This window comes from Fulmarus glacialis, unplaced genomic scaffold, assembly GCF_000690835.1.
Source record: "Fulmarus glacialis isolate BGI_N327 unplaced genomic scaffold, ASM69083v1 scaffold30774, whole genome shotgun sequence".
NCBI lineage: Eukaryota > Metazoa > Chordata > Aves > Procellariiformes > Procellariidae > Fulmarus > Fulmarus glacialis.
Window position 1 is genome coordinate 1 of NW_009206599.1, and position 13,073 is coordinate 13,073.

The 13,073-nt window shown below is 37.0% G+C and overlaps 1 protein-coding gene across 1 annotated transcript; it reads right to left on the bottom strand.

Annotated features, from left to right (window-relative positions):
• Nucleotides 1–50: 50 nt before the first annotated feature.
• SHOC2 (soc-2 suppressor of clear homolog (C. elegans)) lies at nucleotides 51–10,474 on the bottom strand (the record flags this gene model as incomplete). The annotated part of the gene is made up of 6 exons (XM_009575813.1): nucleotides 51–297; nucleotides 2,207–2,324; nucleotides 2,812–2,949; nucleotides 5,080–5,202; nucleotides 6,513–6,701; nucleotides 10,344–10,474. Coding segments are annotated over 6 exons (908 nt in total), but the record flags the coding sequence as incomplete, so codon positions are not given.
• Between the last annotated feature and the right edge of the window lie 2,599 nt (nucleotides 10,475–13,073).

The window sequence follows — 13,073 nt, forward strand, 5'->3', positions numbered from 1 at the left end:
ATATATTATATTATATATACATATACAGACAATTACAACATTAATGCAGTTTGTATTTTGTACAGTGTATTGGACAATCCGATTAGCATCAGACCATGGCACGATATGGTCCCTGCATTTTTAGGAACTGAATGATGAAGGAGGGTCCTCCTGCAACAATCTGAGGTGGAAGGTGGCTGAGTGGGCAGTTCTCAATACTCATTATTGACAGTTTGCTGCAAAGAGCCAGCTCAAAGGGAAGGCTGTGTAGATTGGGGTTGTCATTCAAATACAGTTCTTCCAGATTCTCCAGTGTACCTGGTTAAAATAAAACAATACAAAATAGTATTTTTTTGATTCATGCAGTTTATAACTTTTAGGCAGAAGCACTAAGTCCACTTGAAGATTCTTTACTATGTAGAATCTAGAGTCAGTGACTCATCTAAACTCCTATTTTCAAGCACTGGAACCTAAGCAAGAACCAATTTGCTTGAGTTTCCCTGTAAAAATATCCATTACTACATCTTTTTTAGATAACAAGTGAATTGAGAATACACAGAATAAGAGAGCTGAGAGGGACTTCACCGTAACTGTTCAGCCAAGTGCTTTGCAGGCAACATTGAATAGCTATCTAGTTAGAAGGGCCTAGAAAATATTTATACCATACAGTATGTATTATCTCTATAAAAATATCTATGCCATACCTTTTATTTAATTAGAACCCATACATTAAAGACATGAAGCTGTAATTGTAATGTGCCACAGGAAGAAAGCAGGAAAGATCTCTGCACAGCAGTGAATTTATTAAATTGAACAAACTTGTGTGAAAAATTCCTCCTGAATTCAAATTTTACAACCTGACTCTACTACAGATACTGCAATACAGATTAACCAGAAGATGGAAAACAGACTAATTTCTTCTTTCTTAAGACCTCCATTCCTCCACAGCAATCAAATATCAAAATTAATCCATATCTTTGAAATACACTCCAAACATACAAGTCCTCCTCAAAACATTCTGCATTTTCCAATCTTACATACCATAAACATCTCCTATAACCTAAAAGACTCTTTCATTTTTCACAAGAGAAAGCAGTAGCCAGGGCTCAAGGCATGGAAAGCCAACAAAAAGGAAAGGCTAAGAAATAATGGGAAATAGCTGATAACTTTAGATGAAGCAGTCACATCTGAAAATAGTTAACTATTCTCTAATCTGTTAAGACAACCATCTTTAATAACCAAATTGTACTCCTACAACAGTATTTCAAGTTTACTTACATACTTTAATTCCGCAGCTCGTTTCCACAGCATCTAAACTCTTTCCAGTAACTTACGAACTAAATTACAAAGCTCTAGATTTAGATTGTTTTAGGCCCTTCTCACACCGAGGCACATGCAAGATGAGCAGAAGCTGTAACAGCTCTTCACTAAAGAGAGAGACCATGTCCCAGCCTTCCCCAGAAACATCACTGTTTCTGACCACATTTTGCTTTGTGTAGCTTCTCCCATCATTTTTTCCTCCATGATGAGCCCTAATTTTAAGATTTTAACTTAAGTGCTCAGAATCATGCTCTGGAGGTATTGTGACCGACTATAAAAGAAACGAGGGCTCTCAGTTTCAGATGCTCTGAATCTCATTTACTCTGGATGTCTCAAGTAGACAAAAAGAATCCTATTCCTCCCTTTCCTTCTGTAGATTTCCTCCACTTCCTTTTCTTATCTCATCAAGGTGAAAAATAATACGGTGGTCTACAAACAGAAGTGTGTGCAGAGGGACTATCAGCAGAAACATTTGCTTCAGCTGTCTATACCTTACACAAGGTTTTGTCTATACCATGGAATTACAGTAGGACCGGTGCATCTCCTTTCTGACACAGACCTCTCTCCAAGAATAGATTTATGAAGTTGAGTGACTGATAATACACAACTTGTGGGAGAATTTGGAGAGAAAAGGAATCTCCCTATTCCAGGTTAGTGTGTGTTCGGCCGCTTTCTGCAAAAGAACTGAAAAAAGCTAGACCATTTGTTTCACTACAGTTCAGCAAGATAAAGATCATACCCTATAGTGCTGTTCCTGTGGCACATGCTTCACATCAGGTTGTGTATATCTAGAAGTTTCACATGAATTTTGTGGCCTGTACTTATGAGCACAGTAGATGCCTATCTTCTGTGTCAGTAACTGCTTTGGCTCAGACACGCTGCATAAAACCAGAAAAAGGGATCTTACCAATTTCCTCAGGAAGGTGTGTGAGAAGATTCTCTCCAAGCCCAAGGTGCGTCAGGTTGGTAAGGTGACCAATACCTCTGGGAAGGGTGGTCAACTGATTATTAGTCAGAACCAATTTCTAAGGGAAAAACACATTTTTAAAAATTAACTTAATGACTTCTGCTGCAATGACAGCAAGTAACAAGATATATAGCTGATAAACTGATGGGTTCTACTCTCCAGTATTTGAAAAATTTCTACCCTTCAACAACATTTCAGACCTCTATTAAGCACCACTAAACACAAAAATAAAATAGTGCATAGTAAAATACATGCCTAAATATAAAAGCTTTCATGAACATGACTGAAATCAGAGACTATTTCTGTGGCAGTATTGCACTCATGGTACAACAGTTAAACTCTTCAAAATTTGTTTGTTCAATATTAACTGATATATCTGGGGAAGAATTAGTGGGGACAGATTGTGGATGAAGTTGTGCAAGATTCTTAACTTTTGGTTCTGCGTCCAGTCCCAAATAGTTTGCCTCATCAAACTAGCTGTAATTAAATCAGCATGGTGTAAATAGAGGACATAAGATGTTTATCTCAGCCCATTATTGTTTCACCTGCAGATCCTTGAGGTAAGCTATTTCATTTGGCAAGGATTCCAGTTTGTTTTCCTCTAGATCTAGCTCTCGGAGTTTCCGTAGATTTCCAATTCCATGGGGAAGTTTCTTTAGTAGATTGTTTGACAAGATAAGAACCTCAAAAAAAAAAAACAAAAAACCAAACACACAATTTCAGCAACACAATTAGTAAATAATGATTAAGACAGGATCTTTTTATATTTTCAAGTGAAGTCCAAGATTAGCCTATATTCAAATTATGGAAGCAAACTGAAAAGATTAAAAAAAAAAATAAAATCAGTGATTAACATAATTCTTTTAAAGTCTTTAATGATACATAAATTTATGACAGAATTGTTTCAAACATTATGTTACATAATAATAAATGCAGAACAAAAACAAAGAACACAAAAACCACCTTATTTCTTCAAATGACCAAAGAAAAATAATTTTTTCCTGACTTCCCTATCATTTTGTTATTCTTCCTTATAGCTATCTCATAACATGTTTTACATTATTTGCTGTGCTTGCCAAGTCCTCCTTAAAAAGCTTAATACTCCCTCTACTCCCTATGTCCCCTTGGTTAGGAGCAGCAGCAAGTACACATACAGATCAGAGCACCTAAGAACACTGCATAGATATCCACTGGCTTTTCAAAATGGTCTCCTATTGCACACCCGCCCCTACTAGAGTATTATCCTCTTGTTTTTCTCCTCCTTTCTAAGTTGAATTATAAATACCCTAGGTTCAAGAAAAGTATTCTTATTTGCAACGTCATTTAACAGAGTTATTCATTATACCACAAGCAAGTTAACAGGGGTTACACTAGTATACCTCTGGAGAAGTCTAACAGTCCTTAGAAGTAATCAAGCCTCTGAACAACACAGCAAGCAGTAAGGTAATTAATTATCGATTAAACAGTGCTATTATCTAGTTATTTAACAAGGCACATTGAAACACAAGGATGTGAAAGAGCACCCAGTGGGGACCCTCATCCTAGCCATGCACAGCTCCCTGCTAAGCCACCCAAGGTTGCAAATGCCTGACTTCTACCAATCCCAGCTCCCACCAGCTTCACGTAACGTGGAAGCACCTTCAGTGCAGGAACAGAATAGAAAACAAGGCTAAAAATCAAAGTGAAAATTAAAATGAATAAAAGCCAACATCTTAGCATTAGCACAAGCAGTATTTCAGTGGCCTTCCTTTATGCTCTACAATATACACAGAACGGTAAGAATAGTAACGTTTTAATCGCGTATCAAGAAACAAAGGCAGGAACAGAAAATATTACCTACATGCAATGCAGCTGACTTAGCACTGCTGTGGGAACCTTCACTTTTGTGTAAACACTGCCCAAATAGTTCTTTGTATTTGGTTCTTTAATTACAGAGAAAAATAGCACTAACGGGTCTGTGGACTGTGCAGCTCTCCAGCTTCGGCAGCCAGCAGACCACCGGCAAATCCAGTTGTTAGAGGTTACTAACTTCCCAATCACATCAATCACAGACTTAGCTTAAAGGGAACTGGGCCACTAAATAGCTATTACTCTGCCATATAATTTTTGCCCCAAACTATGGAATTATTAATTATTCAGAGCAGCAGTCACACTGGAAATTTGCAATTTCAAATATGCCATTTGCTATTGTACTTCAACAGATTTTTCCCAGCAACTCACAGAGGCTACGAAGTCCCCTCAACTGCCCGAACAAGCACCTCTATCTTTATGTCCCTCCAAGGCAATTAAGTTTGTCTCTCCTGATGATACCTTGGGAAACAGGACTAGGAAACACAACAGGTTTAGTTCATGGTCTCAACCTACGAGGAGTTCTCCTTCAAAGGCAGAGAATTCCCACCCGGCTGCCTATAAGGTTCACAGTGCTACATTCAAGCCACCTCTGGCTGTAGACCATTTCATTACGTTTTTCGGATCCCTGCTGTTTCCATGCTGGTCTCTCCAGGAATCGAAGTGAGTTCAGTGCCATTTCATTTACAACAGTAACTTTCTGTTGAGAAAAATTTTCCTTCTACATAGTTAAAAATATATATGTACTTAACTCTTCGTGCACAGACACTCATCTAGAGCCTAAAGAACAACATTCAAAAAGCTGTTGAAAACAACCATAAACAGATGCAACACATCCATTTAAATAGCACACATACACATATTTATTTGCCTTTATTTGACCCAAAAGTAATATTACTTAAACCTGAAGTACAGAACGCCTATTTACAGGGATTCACTTAGCTGTTCATTTATACTCTTCTCACCTCAAGAGAAACAAGCCCAGATACATCCTCAGGGATTTTTGTGAGCTGATTAGTCGCTAAGTTCAGTTCTACCATACTAGTCCAAGTCCCGAAGTCCAAGGGGAGAGAGGTCAGCTGATTGTCCTGTGATTTAACATATCAAACATTTAGGGTCTGCGCTTGCAAGAAGTCAGCATGGCATCTGAGAGATTAAACAAATTGCTTACAAAATACTTCTAACAAAATAGTAGATAATTAAATCAGAGGAATAAAATGTGATAATTGGCCAAATATTTGTTAAATTCCTCAAAACATAAGAAGTCAATTCTGTTACTCTAGGTTGGAACTGTTCTGTGTTACTAATATGAACTGAAGTGGAAAAATTAGAAGCACATAATTCTCGAGATTTCATGCATCCCAGTAGTTAAAACATTTTTTGTCCTTTCTTTGCTGAATACAATGGAGGGGGGAAAAAAAGAACAGAAAATTCACCATAACTTACAAAGGTGCTATCAGCAACGCTGGAATCCTAAAAATATATGGAGTTAGCAAAAAAACCAACCCCAAAAACCAACCCCCCAAAAAAACAACAAAAAAAAAAAAGGAAAAAGAAAAAAACGCCAAACACACCACAAAGGAAATATACCTTAATGGCTCAGAGTACAAGTATCCAAAATTAACCTGAACATCTCACTGCTCAAAATATAGCTACAAAATTTGATCTAGACCAGACACCCAAAAAAAAAAAAAAAAAAAAGAAATCTAAAAAACCAGGTCATACAAAGTCCTGGTAAACATGCAAAGTTACAAACAGGTATGTGATAAAAAATTGTCTTAATGCAAATTGAGAATCCATTTGTGCCAAAAGATATTCTAAACCAGTATTGAGCTTAGATACTATTCAATTTTATTTTTTTTTTTTTTTACATAATTTAAGTACTGGAAACAAACCCATTCATAGAAAAACATCATCTCTTTTTCCTAATTCTCTTCACTCTAAGCATAGATAGCACAGACTTAAAGGTTCTTTTTCTGAGCTCTACAACTACTGCCAAAAGTCTCCAAACTTAGGTTTTGAAAGAATATATTAAAAAAAAAGATATTTTACATAATTTTGTTTTTAATCTAAACTGTAAGAGTAGAGGGGGGAAAAGAAATAAGCTACTCTACATGCTCATTTGAATATTCGAGAACTTTGCAACCAACTTTGTTTTCATTGTTCAAACTTGAGCAAATGTGACAAAAGCTTAACTAACAAAAATAAAGACAAATCAATAACATCTTGATAGTACATTTTTAAACCAATACAGAATTGTTTCTGTATGTGACAGCAGCAGCGCCCACTTCAGCATGATAAAATCATTCCTTATATCATTAAGTTTGGCAGAATTCACGGAACAGCAAACAGTGCCCGTCATTGATTTTATACACAGTAGCATGTTTCTATGCCTCACCTTCATGTTCAGCTTACTTAATACTTTAGCTCTAGAGAAAATTCCAAAGGGGATTTTATTGATGCGGTTGTGCTCCATATTGAGAGAGTAGATTGTGGAGAACTGGGACGGGCCACCCACGGGATAGGACTGGAAGCAGTTCCTGGCCAGTGTTAAACTAGTCAGTTTGACAAGGCTGGATAAAAGACCCTGTAGAGACAAGAAAACCACCCAGGAACTTAGGACAGATTTATTTGAATACATCTCTTTTCCCTCATGGGTCTAATTAGAAATGTTTTCCCCCCTCATGTCCATCCCCTAAATAAGTGTTGCAACACACAAACCAGTGTTAAATTTGATAAAACTTCCATCAGCAACAATCTCTGCTCACAGTCGTCAGCCTTTACCTTATTTCCCCCTTTCTCCTCACATATTGCCAGACACAAAAAAGCAAACATATCACATTTAAAAGCACAAGTTTAGGCGGTTGTGTAACTCTTTTCTCCTCCAAAAGGAATTTTTTTAATAACACATTGCCATGCCTTGGGTAGCTCTGAAGAGCGCAGGGGCAGTGGCTGGCAGGCGCAGTCAGCAGCGTGTCCATCCTGAACAGCGGTCCCGGCTTCGGCCAATGCCACCCAACCGCAGCTCACTCAATTCTGATGCCTCCTCACAACTGAGAGTGCGGCCCAAAGAAGTATCAACTGCATGCACCATTTTTCAAACTGGTGTTTGATACTTCCAGTACAAATCTTTGTTAATGTAATAACAATCCATAAGGTGAACACATCTGGTAGAAGTTTCCTTTTAGGCTGTAACAGTTTCAGATAACCAGGCAGGACCGAGAGAAAGAAAGGGAAGGCAAGGTTTTGGAAATTCTACTTTTTTTTTTCCCTGTTTTCAAAATATTCCTAAATAGTTATTACTCCACTTCTCTTTTTTTTTTCTCCCCTGTAAGAAATAAAAAGCAAGAAGTCTGGAGTTAAACTGGGTAGCAGTGGTTGCCCATTGAATCCAGAGCCTCATTTCACTTCACAATCTAATTAGATGCTAAAATGTCAGCAGCACAGATCTCAGAGTTTATCTGTTAGTTACCTGCCAAGCACGTTGCTGGAACTGTGGGGATGAATAATGAGATCCAAATTACTGCTGAAGTGTCACCTTTACTTATCACTATGCCAACTTGAATTCAGCCCTATTTGCTTAAGTATTACAGAAATTGGAGATTTATGCATGGCATTACATACCATAAATAATGCAACATCTGCAATCAGGAAAGAGCAGTAACAAGATAATGATTCCAACCATACTCCTAATGTCAGTATTTCTGGATTGCAATTTCAGTGCTATATTCACTGAAAAAGCTTTAAGAACATGGCTTTGCTGTTTCACCAGGAAAGCTTTGGCTACTTTTCTAAATAGTTTATTAACATTATTGTAAATAAACCAGGATTAAATAGGGACTTGTCTACATGTCATGGCTAAAACTTTAAGCACTGAAATACAATTCTGGGGGCATCTTGGCAAATATCAGTGAAGCAATTTTCCCCCTAAAGATAAAATAATGGATCTTCAAATCAGTATTAATTTAACCTAATCATTAAATAGTATAATCTTTGATTAGGAAATACTGCTTCTAGCTATACTTTAATTAACAGATATTCTTTGTCCTAGGGTTAGGCAGTCCCTGAGCTCTGTTACAAACACACTTTATTGCTTCAAATGGATCTTGGCATTTCAAAAAGCCATTTTTGAAGTCTGCTTCCATACAAAAAATATTAAAAATGTTAGCTAATACACTCTAATAGCCTAGAGTAATTAAACACATTTGAAGAGAAGCAAGAGAGCTTTGGCAGTACAAAGAGAACAATGCTCTTATATCTATGAGAGCTGTGGCAGTGCTGCCTTCTCCCAGCCCATCCTTTTAAGATAAAATATTTATTAGGCATTGTGTCAGCAGCTTCAGCTATGTTTTGAAATTCAGAAGTTTCTTCTACAAATACAGTCTTTGTATTATAGCACAGAATGTTTTACTTTAAACAGATTACAGTATAAACTATACACTTCTGCAAGGTAGCAGCTTAAGCGTTAACATATTGTTGGCAAGTATACGTGAAGAAGGCAGCACAGTCACAAAGAGTTTTGTATTATGACTGAACATATTTTACAGCAAGTAATCATCCCTCACATCAGCTTTTTGTAATTATACCGTAGTTGCTTTTATAATATGTCTGGGTGGGGTGGGCTAGCTTACCTCTCATGTTAAAAGCAGCCTGGTGGCTTTCCGTCAGTAGCATTTTATTAAACGATAGTTTTACCCAAACATTTATTAAATTCTCTGTTTTCAGTCTATCATTGCTGAGTTTAGAAATTTATCTGAAGAAGGTAGTTACTTATTGCACTTTGTTACTATGAATACTTTGCGTAACTCCAAATGCATTTTGGTTTTTTTTCTGTGTATAGTTTCCTATATACCTCTTTAGATATATTTTGAATTATTTGATACTAATAATTTATACTTTTTTTAGTTTGTTTTTTTTTTCTTCTTAAAAACAGCTTAGGAAGGTAGTTTGGACCATCGTTAAAACAGAACAGAATAAAACTCTGTGTTGTGTCCTGAAGTCTTCATCTCCAAACAGCTCTAAAGCAATGGAAGAAATATCCAAAATAAGAATCAATCACATCAGATTTTTTTCTGTCATCGGAGCAATTCTGCCCAGGCACTAATGCTTCAAGTCAAACATTTTCTCTAAATGTTTACTAGGACCAAAAGTATGCAGTATGCAGCCGAGCATCTCGCACTCTGCTACCCTGATAAATCAGTCTCAAGAAATTCAGAAAAGGAAAATCAGGATGAAAGGTATAACCAACAGTTGAAACAGTTTCAAAGTCTGCAGACATCAAAGTTGTATTTAAAAAAATGTCTGTATTTTTTACAACTACTGCAACTATCCAGGACTGTGAAACTGGAGTCCACAGGGCACCTTTCAGAGAACTCTAGGGAAGGAGTATGGAAAAACGTACAGATACACTGGGGATTAGGACTTTCTGCCTCTCCACCCCAAAGCTAGCAAAGCACCCTGTTCAGGGAACGTGTTACTTGAAGAGACTGACAAGGTGGCTCCTGAACTTCTAACTATGGACATTTTCCTTAGTCCCACTCTAAGCTTGAAGCAAGAGAGACCAAGGTAAGACAATTAAGTGCAGCAGCTATGAAAAGAAAACGGATTTCTCTTCCTCTCTTTCCCATGATCCTCAGAGTGTCACTGGAAACTGAAAAATTATGCAAATTTTTGTTTTTCATAACTGACGGAAGGCGTGTCAATGAGTTGCCAGACGATATCTCATTGGTGTCAACAGCACACTCTTCCACATTGAAACGAGAATGCTGAGGCCAAGTAGCTGTGACAAGCTTTACCCATTCTCTTAAAGGTCTTTCTTGCCTCAATTAGATGGGAAAGAAATATTCTATTTTTCATTTTTCTACTTCTTCCCTACCTCCATAAAACAGAAACACTGAGAAGCTCCTATCTAGCTTGAATGGTGGGAACCTGGACTCCTTATTTAACGTTTTCTAAAGAGACTGAGGGCAGCAAATACAATCACATGTATTGCTCCCACTTTTGACTGAAGTTGTACGACATCAGTTCTTCTATACTAGACACACCTAATATGAATTGCAGTATTTCAGAATTCAGAATTGCAGAATTTGCAATATTTCACATTACACGTGTGTAGATTAAAACACAGGGTATTCCTCAGAGTTATGATGCAAGACAATAATTTCACATGTTCCAATCCCTCTGCAAAACAACAACATTCCCTCCCAAATCCACTCCCTCTAATCCTCACCTCTGGTAAAGTAGAAATGTTGTTGTTCTCCAGGTTCAGTTCATCAAGTTCACTGCATTTTGCTAAAGACTTCGGAATTGCTGACAGCCTATTGTACCTCAGGCCAAGACGACTTAGACTGGACAGATTTCCTACAGGTAGGAAACAGGTATTAATATATCGTTAGATTAACACAAAGGCACAGAACAAGGTTTGACTTCTGATTCTTCTGCTGTCTCACACTCTACACTTCAAACTTTTCATACGGTGAAATGGAGCCGTCATCCCAAAACAGGAGATACACAGATTACAGTGCTTTCCAACGCTGAAGTCAACCACGCAGAAGTAGATTGTGCATATTAAATATTCTTCTTAAGTTGTGCATAATACAGTAAGCAAGCAAGGCTTATGTCCTATTGTAGAAGTCCTTCTATGCTGATCTTTTTACCAACAAACTCCTCTATCATTTTCCATATGTCTCCAAAATGACTTTTTAAAATTACAGATAGCATCATTTAATACCATAACTCATGTTACCAGAACTTGGGCATACATAACACAGCTCAGGTCCTAGCAAAACAATTTCCTCTACAGGGAAAAAAACCCTTTACCATCCTCCAAAAGCTGCAAAGCCTTTAAAAAGTGATAAAAAAAAAAAAAAACCCTCTAAGTTTTCTGAATGATACTGAAAGAAAAGTCTGGAGGAAGTCTGCAAAAATCTGGACAATAGTGCATGTAAAATTCTTACTGAATATTGCCAGGCTGACAGTCCCAGTTGATATGTATTTCTGTCAGGAAAAAAATTCTTGAGAAACTTGCAACTTGAAAATTTCCCACTTGAAGCTCCCTTTAGCTCCAACCTTTACTATCTAACAAGTAGTCAATACCAAAATCAACAGCTTAAGGATGTCTTTGAACTATATGGTGCTGGGGCAGTTAGACTCTCCTACAGGTAGTAAGACCTTGAACTTCACTGAAAAGTCAACTGGCAAATAGTATGAATAACAGTGCTTAGTCTTCTGGCTCATCCCTACGATCAGAAAACATGTCTGTGCACGTACGTACATCAAATCAGTGGAGCTTGTGAACAGATTCACACAATCAATCAGTTTCTTGCAAAACATTCGCTATTTTACACTCATTTTTACAATCACTCATGGCGCAACACATTTGTTCTGCAAATTGAAGTACCAGAAAGACACATTAGAAAAAAACATCAGATTTAACAAAAGGCAGCAAGAATAACCAGAAATAATTTTAAAAGATGAAGGGAGTTTAATATGTACAGTCATATGTACTCATTAAATGAAGGATACATTAATGTCTATGCATACGTACTTATACAAAGGTTACTGGATCACAGCAAAGGAAGAAGCAAATGTAGTGTATAAAATATGCTTGGAAGCAAAGGATGAAACAAATAAAAAGAAATGGAGAATGAAAATTAATACAAATGCTACAACGGGATCTGCTAGACAGAGGAAAAGTCTAAAGAAAGGAAGTGTCAAAATACCTCCTTCTTGAACTTGGTCAAAATATACTGTAAAAGAATGACCCTACATCACTGAGTAGCTGGAAATGTAGCTAATAAAAACTGGAAATTGGGAATGTTGTATGATTCACTGTAGTTACTAAAATGGAGATTCACAAGAGCAGTGAAAGTAAAAAAAAAAAAAAAACCACAAACGAAAAAACAAACCAAACAAAAAAAAACCACAAAAAACCAACTTATATAGAACAAGATTATCCAGGTCTTACAAATCAAGAAAGAAAAGAGATGAATTTTCAGTGCACTATCTAGCACAGTGCATATCTAATAGCTAACAAGCTTAGCAATAAATTTCACTTAGTATTGTCAATAATGAAACAAAAGTTAAAACAACAGGTAATCACCCAGAGCTGCTTAACTAGTAGTATCTCCCGCTGGGATTTTTATTTATACTTTTTAAGTGCTTGCTTTCTGAGCAAGTATACAATTAGCTTTTGTAGAAGCAGCAAGGCAAGTGTTCCCTTAACCAAAAAAGGCATTTAAAATCCAGGGCTATCAATATTGCTCTCCAGTGCACAAATCTTCATCTTTTGAGGTTAAATCCCATAGAGCGTGAACACACTAAAGAAAATAATTAAGACCTATTTTAAGCCTACAATCCACTAGTATAAAGATGCACACTTGTACTTAATGTAGCTATTTCATGCTATATTTGGTGACATCTGGCATTGCTGGCTGTATAGGAAACTGGCCTCACTTCACACGATAGACATCCTCCTGCAAGGCACCAAGATCATTAGGATTCACCATTCTAGGGATGAACAAAGCACATCCTGACTGCGTTTCTCTGAATTGTTATTTAATGCATTACTAACAAAACGAATTACAAATTTTACACAAAATAAGATATCAATCTACTGTTCTTTTTCACACTTAAACCTTGATCTGAATTTTTTAGGCAAATCGGACGAACAGGGAACAGCTCTAGCAGACAGCATGATGCCAACTGTTGCTTAGCAATACAACGTCGCTATGCCAATTCCCAGATTGTGAGCACAGGTTGTACGTATATGGCTCTCTTCGTACCAGCAACGTGGCATTTCAGAAAAATGAAACAAGGCAGCCATTAGAGAGTCAAACTGTACCATAATTTTCCAGGAAACAATGACACACATTGGCTATCCTCATGGCGTTATCAGAAAGGAGGCATAAACAGCAGCTCTCAATAATTTTTTTTTTTAATTATAAGTAGCATTTCTCAA